Raw genomic sequence first — 20,316 nt, 5'->3', positions numbered from 1 at the left:
ATCTGAAGGGTTAGCCAATCATAGCAGCGGGTCAAAAACAGGACAGAAAATAGCTTATTACTTCTAAATAATGTTTTTGATGTAAAAATCTTGATAACATAAGTGGACCTCAGAGAACAGTACAATGACAGAATTTTCATTTTTGGGTGAACTAACCCTTTAAGCTTATCAAGGCTGCATTTATTGAATCAAAAATACTATAATATTGGGAAATATTACTACAATTTAAAATAACGGTATTCTATTTTAATATAATTTAGAATGTAATTTATTTTTGTGATGGCAAAGCTGAATTTTCAGCAGTCATTACTCCAGTATTTAATGTCACATTATTCTTCAGAAATTATTCTAATATGCTGATTTGCTCAAGAAAAATTCTTATTATTTATAAAAAAAAATACATATTTCCATGCATTGAGCATTTTCATATATTGGTCACGCAAGCGCGATCACATGCTAATATATCAGGTTTCATAATGAGTGAGCAGTATATGTTATTTATATAATTGCTATTATTCCATTTAAAAAATGCTTTGAAGCATCAACTTTGAGCACGTAGGAACTTGACTACAGATCTATGTTAGGAATTTAGAAAAGCATTAGGCTATTTCATTTTTAAACAGTTATTTCATTTAAATTAGTTTTTTATTTTGATGTGATAAAAATAGGGGGGAAAATGGAACACTGGAACCTTACAAACAAAAACGAAAGCCTCACAAACCAAAGCTGCACGTCTACTGCTCATTTATCAGATGACAGACTCAGCGATCAGGCCGCACACTCGGCCTTCTCACATTCACTCACACTGTACCTGAGATAGAGAGATAGTCAATAGCCCGGTTCAGTGTAATTGAGCAAAAGTGAATGGCAATCGATTTCAATCCCACCTCAATCCTTTCTGAGGTGGCGCAATTTATAGCTCTCTGATATGACAGTGTGAAGAATGGCAGAGAAAGTGTGAACTCATCAGAGGGCATCTGAGGCCAAAGGTAACATTGTACGCAAACAAATCTCGAGCTCATGGTCATTGTTAACTAATAACAGTTAAAAAAAAAAAACTAACAGTTAATTCCAGTCCTCAAATTTGATTATTTAAAGGGGTCATGAACTGAGAAATCAAAATTACAAGAGGTCATTGTGCAAATTATTATTATTTTTTTTTTTGCAAGTTTCAGAACTATAAACTTTCTTGTTAGTTTAAAACCCGCTGGAATGCTCTACTCTATGATGTGATAGCGTGGATAAGCACCACCTCCGCAGAAGAAGAAGAAGACTCCTACATCACTGCCTGTTTAGCCCCGCCCACCGATTTGCGCGTGTAGTGGGTAATGACAACAGCGACGACCGCAGGTCTACGTAGAAAACAAAACGACACATTTTATTTAATAAACTTTATATTTCAAGACCACATCAGTAAGGACTCGGTCCTTTGTTCACTTCACTTTACCGCGAATTTGTTTACAAACAAACTGAAATATGATGCTGTGCCGACTATATTGGATTCGACAGTAATGTCGCAACACAAGTGAGCAATTGTTTTTATTATGTGATCACTATTGCTTTGTCTGTTATTACAGATCGTTTGATATGTACTTAGTATTTATGCGTTTTTAACCTAAATCACAGCACCATCCATCTGAAGGGTTAGCCAATCATAGCAGCGGGTCAAAAACAGGACAGAAAATAGCTTATTACTTCTAAATAATGTTTTTGATGTAAAAATCTTGATAACATAAGTGGACCTCAGAGAACAGTACAAAATAATAATAAAAAAGGCCGTTCATGATCCCTTTAACAGCTCTGGGACTTTTACTATTTATATCACTCTGCTTGTATTGAGATATGTCCAGCTGCAGACCCACAGCGCCATACATGACAGCAATTTTAGACCACCATTTTATAGCAGTCAGTCCAGATACCTAAAACTCAAAGAAAAGTTACTTATTGATGGACACAATGTGCACTTTGAACGTCAATCATTTCAACATGACTGTGAAAATGGTTTAAGATCAGCTCAGGAATTGCAGTCTATAATAGCAAAAATATGTGCAGTGGGTTGCAACATCCAATTCCCTAAATGAGCCTGATAAAACAATTCAATTTTACACAACCAGAAAGACAGCGTATACAGATGTACCCAATTAAAAATTCAATCAGTTTTATTAAAACAATTTAATAGTGCTGCGTATGAACAAAAACACTCTGGTCTTTTTTGTATTTCACATTAAAAAAAATAAAACCATGCTTTTTTTCTTTCACATATAGCTATCACCACAATTAACTATAAATCATATTTCTCTTATTTGGCTTGAACCGAAAAAGTGCATACACTTTCACTCTTCAGTGACGTCTTTAACAGAATATTTATTAAAATAAAAAGGAAACAGCAGAGTACATTGTCTATTCAGTGCAATTCAAGCTTGACCTACAGGTTCTCCTATAAACAAGCTGATATAATTTCTACCCGCAGCATTTGGTCATTTAGCTCTATCTAAACTGTATCTCGTCTAACTGGTTAAAAGATGATTATTTATAATGTTTGAGCACTGAACAACAGTACTGTATTTACAAAGAGGAATAACCACATACATTAATACAAAACAGGGATTTTAACATCCTTCCTAAGCAGGAAGCTTTGCAAGAGATGTGAAATAAAATCCAAACTGATATAGAAATGCATATGTAAGAAAGAGTAGTACATAAACATTGCAATGTACTTTACGCAAATTCAGTCTATAGCCAACAGAAACAAAAAACTTCATGAAGATGCTCGAGGAAATATGAACGTAAGCTGGTAAAAAAACACAAAAATGACAAATACAGAACTGCAGAGATGCAAAACTCAGACTAGTTTAAGTTAGTTTCACATTGTTATTGTCGAGATAGAATTTGTTCATAAACAAAAAAAATCCTCAGCCTGAATAAGGATATTTGTATAGGTCAGCGCTGCTCAGTCCTACTCCTGGAGAAAAAACTCTGCAGGAAGGTACAGTAGATCTCCAGGAACAAAGACTGCATATGTATGAAAACAGAAAGATAGAACACTTTAAACAGGTGTTTAAATAGTAAAATCTGAGAGTAAAGTCCTTTCATTCACACAAACTTAACCATTTACATGACAACAATGCCAAACACATCCACAATATGGGATAAATAATCAGTATTACCAGATAAACAAAAAATGATCAGTGATCTATACGCTGAAAGCATGCTCCACTGAGTGGGACCCTGGTGGATTGTTACAGTAAAGCTCAATGTAAACGTAGTATTGTTAGTGTGCTAACTGACGCCAGCATCGTGACACTGGCATAATTCACCAGTACAGTGCTAGACAACGCACAGGCGTGCTAACTAAACTTTGCACTGGAGTGTGCAAGCGGCATAGCTTTTTTGAGCCCGGTATCCCAGCATTACCCAAATTTAGCATCACAGTGCTAAGTGCTAAATGAACTGTTAGCACAGAGGTCGACATCAAGGGGCATCAATATTCTAAGTGCTATGAGAGCCACAGATATCTTAGGGTGAAGATATTAAAAGACTGCCCTCTTTTAAAGTGTATGGGATACACCAGAGAAGGGGGTGCTGTTAACAAGTGTAACAGGCTGCTGCTCAAACGCCTTTCATTCATCGCTTTTCCTCAGCTGCATTGGGGTTTCTGTGAATGACCTGAGAATTGAAGAGAAAAAGAGTTTGAAATTACAATGATTAAGTAGTTAATATAGGCTGAAAGCAAATAAAACGATAAACAATAATAGACTGTTATCACCTGCCAGGGTGTACAGGGAAGTGGCTCTGCACTGGTGTTGGCTGACTGCTGCTAGGGCTCATTAGCATTGCGCTGTAGATGTTGGACGCTACCACCAGTATGCACAGCAGGATGGGCCCAAAGATGGCACCCTCCAAACCTAAATAGTACGCACCACCTGCTACCGCGAGGCCGGTCAGATACGGGTGTCCACCTCTGCAAATTATGGAAGGGTGTGGTATACAAATATATACAAACAAAATGAGAACAAATGTTGTTGATAGACACTGACAGATAAAACCAAACTCCCAACACACATATAAAAAAAACACAATCAAAGAGAATATTCTGGGTTAGTGAATAATGACGTAATGGTAAACTGTTCGTTTGGCTGACATTTGGATATCAAAAAATCAAGTAAAAAAAGTCAAACACACCCTGATATATCAGAGTATATGGCCGTGTCAACAAAGTATGTTGGCAGCAGATGGCAGAAGAGCAGCAGCAGAGCTTTGACTCCCTCTGCCTGTGCCAGCCACAAATCCAACACCGCTGGCAGTGCCGCCCAGTACGTCCCCAAAAATGGCACCGCACCTAAGATTGCTGCCATTGCTGCAGAGAGACAAAGATAGAGAGGCAAGACAAAGATGAGGACATAAACTTGGGGTCAAGCAAGACTTTTTAATGTTTAAAGTCGCTTAAAGGGTTAGTTCACCCAAAAATGAAAATTCTGTCATTAGTTATTATTCTTCAGAAATTATTCTAATATGCTGATTTGCTCAAGAAAAATTCTTATTATTTATAAAAAAAAATACATATTTATAATATATATATTTATTATATATAAAAATTTATATTAACTATAAAAAGCTGAAAACAGACTAGTAATTTTGTGGAAACATGATACATTTTTCCAGAATTCTCGGATGAATAGAAAGTAAAAAAAAACAAAAAAAACTGAAATAGACATAATTTTCCTCACAAAATGAACAATAAGGACTGTTTTACACCACATGCAAATAAATTAAAAAAAAATTTTTGTCACCTATATTTACAGTATACAGCCTTCACACTGTGTGCATAAGCAGCTGCAGGCAGTTTTAAAGGTGCAGTAGGAGATCTTGGAAAAAGCTAACTTTAGCCTGATAGCACTGAATGCGAACGTCCCACCCTCCCCGCAAATCGCCGTTCAAAGCCACACCCTCTGAACGCATATACGCAGATCAGACGATCAGAGACAACATTACTACAATACATCATGTGTCATTCACCGGTGAGAAAACTTTATAGCACAGTTAGTAAAAGTACTACAATACCAGCAAGGAAGATCGGGTTGTTGATGTTTGCCTGCCATTCTCGCTCTATCTGCAATAGCGTACGTGACCGCGCTGATGATGTATCCTGTCTGCGCGAACCGGGTGTGCAGAGGTATGCAAATACACATGTTGACAGGCAGGTAGGAAAGTCAATTTGATTGGACGAACATTTCTTGGTCCTACACCTTCCACAGAATATATATATTAGTGCTGTCAAAATCGCGAATAATCGCATCCAAAATAAAAGTTTTTGTTTACATAATATATGTATGTGTACTGTGTTTATTTATTATGTACTGTATATATAAATACACACACATTAAGTATATATATATTGAAAATATTTACATGTATATACATTTATATTCTATATAAATATATTTAATATATAAACAACATATTTTTCTTAAATATTCAGGCATGTGTTTGTATTTATATATACATAATAAATATACACAGTACACACACATATATTATGTAAACAAAAACGTTTATTTTGGATGGGATTAATCGCGATTAATCGTTTGACAGCACTAATATAAATACAGATAAATACATTTGGACCACTTAACTTAATGATTGCTATCGGGGTGTGAAGAGACTTTCAACCAGCATAACAAAAAATGTTTTTGAAGACAATCACCTATTGCACCTTTAACACAGCCATTTTTTCAGGTAAATTTGATTCGCAACAGACCATACTTATAATGACTTATTTAATATAATAGAAATACTCCAAGACGACATCCAGAAACTTGATATTTTCTGTTCAGAGTTGCATCACAAACACTGCCAGTGTGAACATGCAGAACATGTGGTGTGAAACATGCCTAAGACAGGAAGAGGAGAGTCTTTTATGTCTGTGTTTTTTTAGTCTTACCTGAGGGGATGAAGACAATGTTGATGCCAAATATTGTGTGAGTAAGCCAAGTATAAAGGCCATAGAATCCAGCCATCTTCAGAGAGGCATCAAACACACCCCTGTACAGAAAACAGAGTGAGACAGAGCAGAAACATAGAGGGCTTTTCTCCCCTCAGCCTAATACTGACTGGAGTCAGAGTGAATCAGTCTCTCTGTGATAGCGCTCATGAAAATGGGTCTAATGGAACATCTTTGTGCATTCTGGGTGACGGCAGCATCAGCACACACACTGAGCTGAGTTAGGAAACAGTGAATTCCTCTCCTCATTTCACTTTCACAGCTTCTGACATTGTCTATGAAGGGAAAAGTGTGCTTGTGAATGTAACGTTTTTATCCAAGTCAATTACATTATGCTAATTTCTACTGGAGAAACCTGAAGTTAAGCATCATGCTCAAGGACACCACAGTGCTACAGCAGATCTGTGACCCCATTCATTCTCCATTTTCTGGGTCACCCTTACCTGCAGATGAACCCTCCAAATTTTTAACCAGCATATTATTCCCAGTCAATTTCACCCCCATTTCAGTTCCGATCATGATTGCTGTTAAATGATCTGTTCAAATGGCAAAATGGCAGAAAAAGCAGAACAGTCTTGCCCTCTTGTGGTGATCACGAAGTACAGTATATTTTCCTGGTGTTAATGGCATAGTTCAGCCAATAATCATTTACTCACCCTAGTGTCATTCCAATCCTGTACAAATTTCTTTCTTCTACAGAACACAAAAAATATATTTTGGAAAAAAACAACAACATTCGACCCAACTGACTTTCACTCTATGGAAAAAAAAATCTTCTTTTTGTGTTCCACAGAAGAAAGCAAATTATACACATCTGGAATGACATGAGGTTGAGTAAATGATGACAAGATTTTCTTTTTTCTTTTTTTTTGGGTTAAATCTCTATAATATCACATTTCTGCTTCTCTCCTGTATATATAGACTTCTACTGCAAGTGCATTACAAATTATTGCCTTTGCTTTTACAAACTGATGGACGAGTCAAGAGTTATTACTAGTGGGGACATGCTTGTATTTTACTTTTAATATCCCTTTAAGGCTGTGGTTCTCAACCAGGGGCCGGGGCCCACTAGGGGACCTCCGCAAACTTCCAAGGTGGCTGCAGGATGATTTAAACATATTAAAATAATCAAACTTAATTAAAATGCTAAAAATGATTAATTTACCTATACAGACACTCCCAGCTTCTGTTAATATATATTATCACGGGCGTTAGATTTTTTTTTTTTTTCTGATAGTGCAAGTAATGTTCATTTAACCAAGAAAATGTGACTGGGACATGAATTTACATTTGATAAAAAATTTTTTTTTTTAAAAAGATGCCTCCTCATTTTGGAGCGCCACCGCACACCACTGATATATAGGCCTATATATATTATCACTTATTTTTATAGTTACAGCTCTGTTAATATTATATTATATTGAATATTGTGTTGGACACTGGGGGGTATTTGAGACAAACCAAAGATCCACATGGACATGGTGTACCTGATGGCCTCTTCCACAGACTGTCCTATAATGTTTGAAGAGGGTCCAGGTTGGGAGAGGGGTGTGAGGCTGATAACCCATTTCACAGGTTTATAGTATTCGCCACTGGAGCTCAGCAGGTAAAAAAGTGTGGTCAGGAAAATCACCTATGCATCCAGAGAAACAATGAATATTTAAATCAACCACAAATATCCAATCCCATCAATCCAATTGTGTCTGTGTGCATTACCAGAGACAGGGCAAAGTTGAGCAGTGCGGTGCCGCTGTGGAACAGAACGGTGAGCAGCGTGGTTGTTGTGGATATCAGCAAGCCAACATTTCGACTCATCACCACCCACAGAGACTCCAATATCTAGCGCAGAAGACAACATATTCATCAATCTGTCAAATAAAGACACTCCCCACCACACATAAACACACACTGGAGCCTAACCGAGAGCAGCGTCTCGATATTCTCCTGAACGAATGAGGCGATGTCCTGCCAGTCCAGTATGTCCCCCAGCCAGCTGTTCTGCCTGTGCATATGTAGCTTGTGTCCACGGTGTCGTCCAGTGTGAGTCACGTTCTACAACACAAAAACACAGACTGGAATACAACAAAAAAACAATAAGTCAGTGAGTGCGTGTAACTGAGTAAGGTTTTGTTATTACCTTCACAATCCAGGACTGATAGAGACGGTCCCACAGTTCCAGAACTTGTTTCTCAATCACAGCCGTGTTGTTTACTTTATCACCCAACATCTTATGAAGCTACAATACACACATACTAAAAATCACTCACATAATAAATTATTATTCAGCTTTACGGAGACATACTGTAAAACATAAATGGTTAAAGGCATGGACATAAAATTTGATTTAAAGATTTAATTTCATAATTAAATTACTTAAATATTGTTATTTCACAAAAATATATATTTTTTCATGTTTAATGAAAATGCAATAATGTCACCTCTGAAACAACTTTTTAAACCCTACTGTTTTTACCTTTATGATTTTTTTCCTTGTAATTAACCAAGACGGGTCACATTTGAATATGCACATCCTTGTGAAAAAGAAGTGCACTAAATTATTGTACACTTGTAGCGTACTTAAAATCTTAAAAGCATATTTTTAAAAACTGTACTTGCAGCTAATATAATTGAAATAAATGAAATAAAAGGCCATTTAAGTTTACTTGAAAAGAGGACATTTCTAATAATGTCAAATTAAAATATTTGCTGTAATGTACATTCAAAATCATCTTTTAATAATCTGTAGTGTGTTATTCGATACTGCGTTTAAAGTGAATATATTTTAAATGTACTAAATTGCAGTTTCATCATTACAAATATATTTCAATACATGACAAACAGGTTTCAAGAGATTCAAATATATTTTAGTACAATATAGTGCCAGTACATTCAAAAGTACACTTTAACAATATTTCAAGGACAAAATAATTATGAAATTACATACAGTATAAAGATGTTACGTGGATAAAAAAAAAAAGCACCCTAAAGTTTGGCAAATTGCATTAAATATATATTTAAGCTATAATATATTTTGAATTAATTGCAATTAACATGCAATTAAGTGTCCAAAGACATTAAATTCAGCACACAGTATGTATATATTTTTAAAGTATATTATTTCCATAATTAGTAATCTTTTTTAAAAGTAGCCTATGCGAAAGTGCTCTTCTTTTCCATAAGGGCGTATTCAAAATAACGCAAACAACATTTGAGGGCAATGGCACATGAGAACATTTTCAGTGAATAACTTGCAGTTGGTTTCTCTCCCAAAGCAACCATATTACTTCAGAAGTCTTGGAATATAGCCCAAGCTTCATATGAATTACTTTTATGGTACTTGTAATGGTGCTTTTTTTGTCATGTCACAGCCCTTGGTCACCATTCACTTTCGTTTTATCTGTCTCTTCAAATGTTATGAATGTTGTTCCATTTAGTCTTCAAAAGCACTGTCATCTCTTAACTCTGACCTTATGTGTGATCCATTCTCTCCCATGTTGGTAAACATTTGTGGCAGCAGAGTTTAGAGCCTTCTGGACAACTTGGGCCTCTGGGAGCCAACTACACAACACACACACACACACACACACACACACACAAACAGTCAGTTGCGCAACATTCCGAGAAGATTCCTAACTTCCAGTGTAAGATAAGGGTGTGTTTCAGCTTACTTGGCCCACTCTGGGTGGTTGGACACGGTCTCGTTGATCAAGTTACTGGTGACCTCTATGATATGAACACTCTCTTGGTGCACCTGTGAACAAAAATACAATTGGTGAGAGATGATGCGTACGGAGCATGGGATCAGTCACGGATCACATCCGTCATGCAGTGGAATAATCAGCCCAAGGACAGTGGTTTGGAAACACAGTACCATAGCTGTGAGCAGCAAGGCCATGAGCAGTGTGCCAGTTACCAGCAGGAAGATAATGAAAATACTGATCAGCTTATCCAAAGAGCGCTCCAGCCACACTATCATCTGCAAAGAAAGAGAGAAAGAGAGTTCAGTTTCAACAAAACAAATCGGATCATTCATGCAAGTGTGTGACAACACAGAAACCTGCTTCCCTCTGCCAAACCTGAGGAACAATGTTGTGTTCTTTGGTTATGAATACCTAAGAGTAAAATGCTCACCTCTTTCCGTGAAACAATACAGTTCACCCAACAAGGAAAAATAGTATCCTTGTGTTTTTCTCACACTATTTCAAGTCTTCTCAAGCCATGCAATTGCATTGTGTGAGGAAGAGACAGAAATTAAGATTAAAGGGGTGGCTGACTGCTTTTTTCTAGGCTTGATTGTGTTTATGGGGTGCAGTCTAGCATGTGTTAATGCTTCATTAAAAAAAAAAAAAAAAAACATTATTTTTCCACATAATTTACCTTTATTCTACACCGCTCTGTCCCTTCTCCTATAAACGCTCTGATGATTTCCTGGTTTTATGAAGCCCCTCCCTCAGAAATACGCAATGGGCTCAGATTGGTTAGCTGGCCCATTGTGTTGTGATTCGCTAAACCGCCTAGTGCAATCCACAAACGTCACACCTCACAGCCTCGCTCCCTTTGTTGCATGTTCCCAGGGGACATTTCAGGGTTTGTGATGTCACCAACCCAGGAAGTAACTCGTTGTAGTCCCTACCAGCAGTAACTGTAGGCATTAACCTGCCATAATTTTAAAAGACAATATCTCTGTTTGTTCATGCTCAAACAGCAACATTACACATTACCTAAAGTTAAAAAAAAGTTACATTTACAATCAACCACCCCTTAAAAATAACATTTTGGGGTGAAGTTTTCCTTTAAAAACTTAACAGAGGATCCATGGATCAGTTCTGAGCGTCAGAGTTCAGGTATGCAGCCTTATTTGCGTTTTTAGACATAACCCTGTGAAAATATTAATAGTAAACATTATGATTAAACTCACACATGTAACTGACTCATAAGCCAAAATCATGCTGACTTTCCTTTTTAAACCGCTCTGACACCTGCTAACCTCTTGGATGACTAAGCAAGACTATCTGCTGAGTGAATGAGCTAACAGCACTGCTGATGATCATCTTGTCAGGAAACAGTGAGGGGTTGTAAACAGGAGGAGGTGGGCATATTTTTGTTTTTGGCAGGTGGACTCGGTTTCTCTGCTCACCCAGCTTCTGTCGGCCCTGTGGGCGGCACTTGCATGTCTAATCCTGTTCTCTGGTTCCGTTAGTGCTAAATGTTAACATCACACACAAACCTGGTAATGTTGATGACGGATTAGTACAGAGTTTACGCTGTTAAGAAAACTGAAAAAAGACTAAAGACTAAACGAAAAGAATTACTCCTTCTCTAAGACTAATATGCAGTTTAAAAGCAATGCTGGCAAATGCCGCAGGATTCCTGAGGGGAGGGACATACTATCAGACCTGAAAATAACTTCTTCACCATCTGCTCCTGATGAGCCACAGTCAGACTCATCTTAATCGGACACAACCCATGAGATGCTACTGTACATGGAACATTTACAACGGCATAAATCAGAAAACATACAAACAACAAAAACAATTATATTCTTTGACAGAACATTCTAAAGACTTATATTGGTGATGTCAGACAAGAAAAGCTGTTTCAGAAGCTATTATTACAGAGATTACAAAGACATTTTAAACTTTGTAACAACATACAAATAACCATGCATAACAGGACATGGAATGCGCATTTAAAAGGTTTAAATTTGAATATTATGGTGAACACTATGTTTTAAAGGCTTTGCTATTAAGCCATTAGTTCCATATGATATTCTTCACAGAAATCCCATAATTCATTGCAGCAATATAAACTTAAGATGGCAGACAAGGCTAGAGAACTGTACACTTGTGTACAAAAAGTTTGGGGTTGGCTCATCAAGGCTGCATTTAATGGATCAAAAATACCGTAAAGTAGTAATATTATAGAACATTATTACAATTTAAAATAACCTTTTTTTGGAACTTTTTAATATTTTGAAATCCAATTTATTCCTGTGATGGCAAAGTTGAATTTTCAGCAGCCATTAATCCAGTCTTCAGCATCACAAGATCCTTCAGAAATCTTTCTAATATGCTGATTTGGTACTCAAGAAACATTTACTATTAACATTGTTCCCCAAAAAAGTAAAATACTTGAAAAGTCCACACACTCTCAAAAATCAAAACGTCACAAGCGAGATAAAAACAGTAAGAAATTTATTGAAAACAAAAAACAAAAACAAGGCATCAAGGCAAATGTTTCGGTCACATGTTGACCATTTTCAATGCCAAGCTCCAATTTGATGTATATTATCAATTGCTTTAAATGTACACATGTTGTGGTCATTTTTTTTCTTTCTTTATTACTTTATATTTTGATATTGTGTAATTTAATATGTTGAATAACTGATTTTGCTTGTTATGATTGATCATGTGATCTCCTAAATCATCATGGGATTTCTTAAATCAAGATGGCTCCTAATTCCAAGATTAGGTGCGTTCGACTTGAAGCACGGCTACAGACGGCGATCAACGAGAGTAGCCGCTTGCAGTCGGGGGTGGAGTTGAAAACGGAGCCGTCAAGCCGGACATTTCTGCTCCCGTTAGTGACGCTCTCGCGGTGTTTGCGTACTCTATCGCAGATGAAGTGAATTAAATGCAATATTTGTCAAATATACAGACGTTTCAGAAACGTTTTCATGAGAAACAGATATATACTGATTATATACGACTTAATACATCGCCATCTGTTCAAGAATAAAGTTCAACGTTAATATATACTATTTAAATACTAATAAAGTGGGGGAATATATGCTTTCATCAGTGTTGTATGATAAACGTGACTCAATATATCATTGTGACTACAGTAAAAAAAGCTTTTACTGTTCTAAAAACACAGATTTGTAGCTATTATTGGAATTGAAAAGGTTAGAATAAACCCAAAAACACACGTGATAGTTGTCATGCGGTGAATCTGGCCAATCGTGAAATGGCTGTGTCGTCATCAACGCTCCTGCAGCCGCACTGGATAAACTGCGCCGGCTGCTCTCGAAACGCTCTCGCGGTGCTTTGATGCCACACGTGAATTTCCATACCGTGAAAATTACTAACCGGCATGCACTGCTTCAAGTCAGATTGCGATCGATCTGCGCAGTGCTGCATGAAGTCGAATGCACCTATTGTTAGCTTGGCATTGAAAATGGTCAACATGTCACCGAAACGTTTGCCTTGTCTTGTTTTTTTTGTTTTCAATAAATTGCTTACACTGCTTTCATCTCGCTTGTGACTTAGATTTTTGAGAGTGTGCAGACTTTTTTCCAAGTATTTTACTTTTTTGGGAAACTTTTTTGGTCTACGCACCTTGGTTGGATTGTTTTGAAGGTGCGGTGAGTCTCTGGCTGTTTTTCTATTATCATTGTTGAAACCATGAAACAATTTTTAAGGATTCTTCAATAAATAGAAAGTTCAAAAGAACTGCATTTGTTTGAAATAGAAACAGTTTCAACATTGTCATTTTTAATCAATTTAATTAGGCCTATGTAGTGTGCAGAGTTTCCTATGTAGAGCGCTGCAAAAATCACTCACTCCTAAGATTATCACTTCTACCTTCGAGGGCAGTAGGCAGCTCACTAGTTCTTGGAGCAAAGCTTGTGTGTCTACTTAAAACCAAACCGAAGAAAACCCCTTTACCAAACCCGCCCACACCTGAAATACTCAGCAACGCCACCAGCCTTGGTCTCAACAGACCAAAGCATCCCTTCAACCAAACCTCCATTCCCACTGTCTGTTCTCTTCCTGCATGCATCTCACACACTCTGAAGGCAACCAGCCCAACGCATCTAGAGCTGTGGAACAGACCGTGGACTTCCTCAGGGTTTTGTTCTGCATTTTTTCTGACAGTTAGTACGTCAGCATTTCAATCACATCCAGAGTCACACGCTCCTTTCCACAGCACAAAGCACCACACAGCAGGAACAGCCATAAGCCAGTGAGCGAAGCAGAGCTCAAAGATGGAGGGGTGAAGTGGAGAGGGGGAAAGCATCACTCCAAAGCTTTTAATGGAAGAGCACACGGTCATTCTTTCATTCTCTTCCCCTTTGTTCTTTCTTTCTCTTGTATACCTGCCAGCACAAATAATTTACCTGCTTGTTAAGCCAATGCCAGAGCTTTGTGGAGGGAGACAGAGAGACAAACGGTTATTAGAAACAACCAATCAGAATGCAGGAAAGCAGCAAACATCAACGTGGTTTCAAGGCAAAAACAGAACAAGACCGAACGGTGAAGTTACAAGAAGAGATTCATATTGAACAATAAAGGCCTTTATCAGGGACAAAAGAAATATCTGCTAGGATTGTCCTCTTGTGAGTGTCCTCATCTTTTTTTTTTACCTCCTTTTATTCTTGTGTGCAAATCGGTGGGCGGGGCTAAACAGGCAGTGATGTAGAAGCAGGCGTTGATCTTCTTCTGTGGAGGCGGTGTTTAGCCACACTATTACGTCATAAAGTGGCACATTCCACATCCTGTCTTTTTGGCAGATTGACTTCAATGTAAGCTTTTTTTTAGCCTTACGAGAAAGTTTTGAGTTCTGAAATTTACAGAATGTTTTTATAGCACAATGACCTCTTATATATCAAAAGATCAAGGGAATTTGTATTTCTCAGTTCATGACCACTTTAAATGGACTTCTGATGGTAAATTTTCCACTGAGATCAAACTTAGAAGACACACAACTCACAGCAAATGTATGTCTTGGATTGCTTGTGTAATTTATATAACTGAAGGTCAGATTATATTTCTTACAATTTGATTGAAGTCATGTATTATGTTGTAGTTCCTTGTTAAGTCAGCAGTTACCGGCTAGTAACAGTTTAATGTTCTCAAGTTAATATTACGCTCATTTGCTTCTTGGTGAGTGGTAATTTCGGACCCTGCATGTTTTCAGTACATTTGCTCATAAGAGCATGTGTGACTCAGCATGCTAAAGAATGAGAGAAGGCAAAACTAGGTTACTCTACTGGATTACTATGGGGTCAGGGAGGAGTGGGCAAATGCTTTCTTAGAGGTGTAGGATTTCATCTAGACTGACTGCAACAGTGGGCTTTCATTCTCTTTAGACAGTCAAAAAGATCAAACCCATTAAAATGAAAGTGACATTGTCATTGGGCATGAGTTGTGCTTGAGTTGACTTCCTCATGTCACAAACCTCAAACAATAGACGAAAAAAAAAAACTACCAAACTAGAAATGCAACATCACTGTACACAGACTAAAAATAGTTACTCTTGATTTGAACTGAGTACTTGAGCTGATTTGAGACAGGAAATATGTACCAACTATTAGGTTAATAACATTTCCTTATAGAATTACTCGCTCACATTGAAAACAGATTCTGTTGAACATTAATTTAGTTCCCAAATGCCTCTACAAGTAATGCTATAAACACAAACATCCACATCTGTCCTTCATAGCTTTTATTCTGTCAGTTATGAATACTTCTTGTCTTAGTTGTGTGAAAAAAAAGAGAATTAGCAAGCCACAACCACATTCAGTTCCTCTTTGTAATCACAGATCTGTGTCACCTCCAAAAATAAATGTGTGCATGTGGCGACAACTACCAGCAGGCAAGTGTTGTGAAGGACAGTGGGTCAGCAGACAGGCGAGTGCTTTTGTGTGTGTGTGTATCTATATATGATATTACCTTAGTGTCGACCCGAAGCAAGAACTGAGCTAGGCCTTTGATCGGTCCAGGCAGCATAGCATCCCGTCTGTCTTTGACAAACGTCTCGGAAGCGGCCCACCATTTCACTAGAGTCCGCCTAATGAAGTCCTTCATCCCAAAATGGACAACCATCTTCTTCAGGATCCAAACTGGAAAATATAACACCCATCCATGAAAACATGCATACTATCCCACACTTGTGACCTGAGGACCATGAACACAAAATTTACCAGCAACAGGGATGGGAAGTAACTGTAAGATCCAGAGGTTGAGCCAGATCTGCACCAGCACTATAGCCCACGCAAGCAGCACAAAGTAAATATCACTGGCCTTCTCTTTGGACTGGATACCCCTGAACTCTAGTCTGCTATGCCGCCGGGATGAGGGAATGCTAAAGAGTCTCTTCGGGGGGTCCATTGCTTCTGTGAGGGGAAGAAGAAATCTTTACTAATGATGATAGAATTGTTGTTACTTACCATACAGGAATTTCTAACCTCAGTACCTCAATACCTTGAAAAATACTGACATTTGATACAATTTTCGATATCACAAGAAAAAAACTGCATAAAATTTGATCGGTATCTGAGTGAATTTACTTTTGAACCTAATGTATTTTTTATCAACTGAAACTGTCGGAAATTCCTCAGGTCTGATAGCTCTGAGTGGATTTCTATAATACTACTACTACTAATAATAATAAGAAAAAATTAATAGTATATTAAAAAGTATAGTAAAAACAAATAACAGTATATTAATTATTTTACTTCACGCTGCAGTACAATTACAATAAAGAGCTGGTGGAAAACTGCAAGGAAGGCTATTACTATGAAAACAGGCTTACAAAGGCTTCTCAGTACAAATCTAGTAAAATGCTGTAATTATATGTCCACAGAAATGTTGGAAATTAAATGAATGTAAAAATAAAATTTAACTGGAGAACACTGTGCTCCCAAAATCCATGTTTAAAGGGATAGTTCACTCAAACATTAAACTTTTGTCATCATTTACTCGCCCTCATGTCGTTCCAAACCTGTATGAATTTCTTTCTTACGCTGAACATAAAAGAAGATTTTGAAAAATGCTGGTAATCGAAAAAGTTGATGGACCCCATTAACTTCCATAGTATTTCTTTCCCTACTATGGAAGTAATTTGGGACCAACAACTGTTTGGTTTTTCAAAATTCTTTAAAATATCTTTTTTTTTGCGTTCGACATAAGACAGAAATTCATACAGGTTTGGAACAACATGAGGGTGAGTAAATGAAAAAGAAAAACTATTTCTTTAACTCACAGCAAATGCAGAAATCAGCTCTGAGACACTAAAAACACTGGATCATGAGCTTCTCACATGTAAAAGAAAACAGTGCCACGCTTCACTCTGAAACATGCAGCAAAATAGAATATATGCTTATTAAATAAAAATGCACACTTCTGAAAGTCAGTCGACCCACACAAAATCTTGCACATTTAAATAATTTCTGCAGAATCCCACAGATTCTCCCTCAAAGAGGGAAACAGCTCTGCAGATAACTTCAAACATCTACATGACTTTGAATTAACTCAGCAAAAGTGGTCTGTTCTCTTTTTTGTCACCTTTGGATTGTTCTTTGGTGCTCTTCTCTTCCTGGATCTTTTCAGCAATGCTGACGTTACCGCAAGAGATTGCCATGAAGATTGTATTAGCAGCAAAGGAGAGCACCTGACCAGAGAGCTCACCTATACATAGAGAAGAGAGCAGCAAGAGTCAGAGGACATCAAGAACAGAGGCAAATCAAGTGAGAGCTGGAGCCTCAGCCTCTTTACCTTTCCCTGGAACAGCAGGTTTCTCCTGAGAACCCACTATTAGCAGTAACACCACCACCACAAACAAAGGCACACGCCACGACCCTGTCAGAGAAACTAGGAAAAAGAGAGGCTTTTTAGCATTCCTTCATTGACAGGATTGTAGGTCAATACTAAAACCCAAACAGAGCCATTCACCGGTTCAAAACAGAAAGGTCTTACCCAGGTAGAAAATAAGTGCTGCCCATACAGGCACAGCCAGTGTACGCAAGTAACCTTCCATGCCAGGTGTCCACTTAAACGCCACAGCCAACACGTAGCCCACAACTAAAGTGCCAACCTGAGAAAGAGAAAGACATCTCTGGTAACCACTGTGCCTGCAACCAAACATTTGCCACTGATCTATTTATAATCACAAAAACCCTCAGTATGTTCACAGTTCTCACAGGCACTGCGAGAGTGTTTTCAACACACACTTTAATTAAGTGGGTCAAAGGAATTGTTTTACCAAATAAAAAAGTCTGTCATAAATTGTCATAATTATCAAAAAAATTATATAGTATATAATTTTCTCCTTCCTGTTCTTTTAAAATAGAGCCAGTTTCACTGCCAGCTTCTTGAATAAATCAGCACCTTAAATTTTTCTTGTTATTAGGTGATCACAAGGTTCTGCTGGATGGGGATTTTGGGGCCAATAACAATTTAGACTAATAATAGACATCACATGGCATGTAAGAATTAAATTAAGCACTAGAGAGAACTAAAACAAAATCAGATACTGAGGTAATTAAATTGAATGTCAGGGTTTAGTCCTTTAGAGTTCTTGTAACCTTTAGAAGAACTTAAAATATGTCTTATGATCTATCATCTGGCCTGTGTGTGTAGCCTAAGGGACATATTTTTAGCATCTTGGGATGTCATGCTCCAATTCCCATTCATATACTGAACATGAGTTCTAGATATGTAGATACTTCACATGGACAGTTGTGTTCATGAATAGTTTTCTATACAAACATATTTGCACATGGTTAGGTTGTCCAAAGCCAGATGTGGTAATACAGAGGTTGACAGATTTGCAATGTAAATATATGATTCTCTAATGGATGAAAGAGAGACAGAATGTGACAACCCATGATAGTGCTCGACACTGACATAAAATTATTTAGCTTTAAACACTATAAGATATATGTGACCCTGGACCACAAAACCAGTCATAATGGTCAATTTTTTGATATTGTAAATATATAAGCTTTCCATTGATGTATGGTTTGTTAGGATAGGACAATATTTGGCCGAGATATACGACTATTTGAAAATCTGGAATAACACAGGCTTGAGGGTGCAAAAAAATCCAAATACTGAGAAAATCGCCTTTAAAGTCGTCCAAAATAAAGTTATTCGCAATGCATATTACTAATCAGAAATTAAGTTTTGATATATTTATGGTAGGAAATTTACAAAATATATTCATGGAGCATGATCTTTACTTAATATCCTAATGATTTTTTGCATAAAAGAAAAATTGATAATTTTGACCCATACACTGTATTGTTCACTATTGCTACAAATATACCCTTGTTTTGTGGTCCAGTGGGTCACATATATGACACTATATATTATAATACCAAACTTTGTTGCAAAATGTAAGTTTCAAACAATTATGAATGTTATAAAAGCATCATTACTAAATGTACATAAATTCATGAATTATTCTGTTATCCAAGTAGGAATGAAGTTCTAAGTCCCTGTCCCACAAGTTACCACTCTACCACCTGTGCATTGTCTGACAGGAGGCGTTGTCTCTGTCCCATTCACAGACAGAACTCACCCACGCCGCGCTGAAACAATCCAGGCCGAGACAGATGACCGTACAGACGTGACTGAGGATCACCTGCATGCCAATGACGCTCCAGAACAGATATAGGAAATAAAGCAGGGGTACACCGGCCCCAACTGCCAGCAGTACATTGAGCCGATCTACGACCAGTCCTCCCAGAGTTTCCACCCCGTAGTTTACGCACCACACCGGCACCAACAGAGTCCCAACCACTATCGGTGTGCCGCTGTCTTGCAGGCTGCTGAGCCAGGAGCGGCCGAGGCGGGCGAGCGAGTATTTGAAGGGGTGCAGGAAAGTGCCGCACAGCACTGCCCAAAGCAGCGGCCGCAGAAAAGCCTCCAGGATGAAGTAGACCAACACCGCTGCTCCGCAACAGATCGCCACGAAGATCATCGCTCCCGTGTTGTAGAAGGCCTGTTTGATGTTTTTGTCGAATTTCAGGGACGTCTGCTGGCTCAGTAGGTGGCTCACCATCCCGACTGCTGGCTGAACGGTCTCGCTGAACGAGACGTAGTGTGGCCAGCTGGTGCGCGGGGTGTCCGGCTTGGTGGCCTCGCCTGGACCAGGGTCCTCTGTGTCTGCCATGCTCGCTGGCGTCGCTGCGCTTCAGTCCGGAGGATCCACCACATAAGGAACTGCGGGCTGGGCAAAGAGTGACGTGGCGTGTTGGATGAAGTCTGGGAAATGTAGTCAAGTTACAACACTTGTATTTCTGAACGAATGTTTAATTCATAAAAAAAAAAAAATGTAGTCAAGTTACTGTGTTTTACAGCCTACCACCACCCTTGTATGTTTTTTTTTTAATGTAGGTGCTGGTGGTTCGTTATCTTTTTAAGGGATAGTTCACCCAAAATTAGAATTATCAACATTTACTCGCCATCATGCGGTTCCCTATAATACAGTAGAAGTCTACGGTAACCAAAACATCTACTATAATACAATGGTTAACAGCGCTCTTCAAAAAATGTTCTTTTGTGTTAAGAAAAAGAAAGTAAGCCAAA

The 20,316-nt window shown here is 37.9% G+C and overlaps 1 protein-coding gene across 1 annotated transcript; it reads right to left on the bottom strand.

Annotated features, from left to right (window-relative positions):
- Positions 1-2,538: 2,538 nt before the first annotated feature.
- On the bottom strand, positions 2,539-19,976 carry LOC107706205 (transmembrane protein 245-like). Its single transcript, XM_016509833.1, has 18 exons — positions 19,307-19,976; positions 17,701-17,818; positions 17,500-17,595; positions 17,290-17,412; positions 15,927-16,118; positions 15,676-15,845; positions 14,121-14,144; positions 9,873-9,977; positions 9,670-9,752; positions 9,469-9,559; positions 8,139-8,237; positions 7,922-8,053; positions 7,718-7,840; positions 7,489-7,634; positions 5,942-6,042; positions 4,183-4,357; positions 3,767-3,961; positions 2,539-3,666 (listed from the first exon to the last, which is right to left on the bottom strand). The coding sequence occupies exons 1-18, from the start codon at positions 19,898-19,900 to the stop codon at positions 3,621-3,623; spliced, it is 2,613 nt and encodes an 870-aa protein (XP_016365319.1). The 5' UTR covers positions 19,901-19,976; the 3' UTR covers positions 2,539-3,620.
- Between the last annotated feature and the right edge of the window lie 340 nt (positions 19,977-20,316).

The sequence above is a fragment of the Sinocyclocheilus rhinocerous genome, unplaced genomic scaffold (genome assembly GCF_001515625.1).
Source record: "Sinocyclocheilus rhinocerous isolate Xijiao unplaced genomic scaffold, SAMN03320098_v1.1 scaffold1333, whole genome shotgun sequence".
Classification (NCBI taxonomy): domain Eukaryota; kingdom Metazoa; phylum Chordata; class Actinopteri; order Cypriniformes; family Cyprinidae; genus Sinocyclocheilus; species Sinocyclocheilus rhinocerous.
The sequence above is the reverse complement of the archived record's forward strand: the minus strand, read 5'-3'. Positions and strand labels throughout refer to the sequence as shown.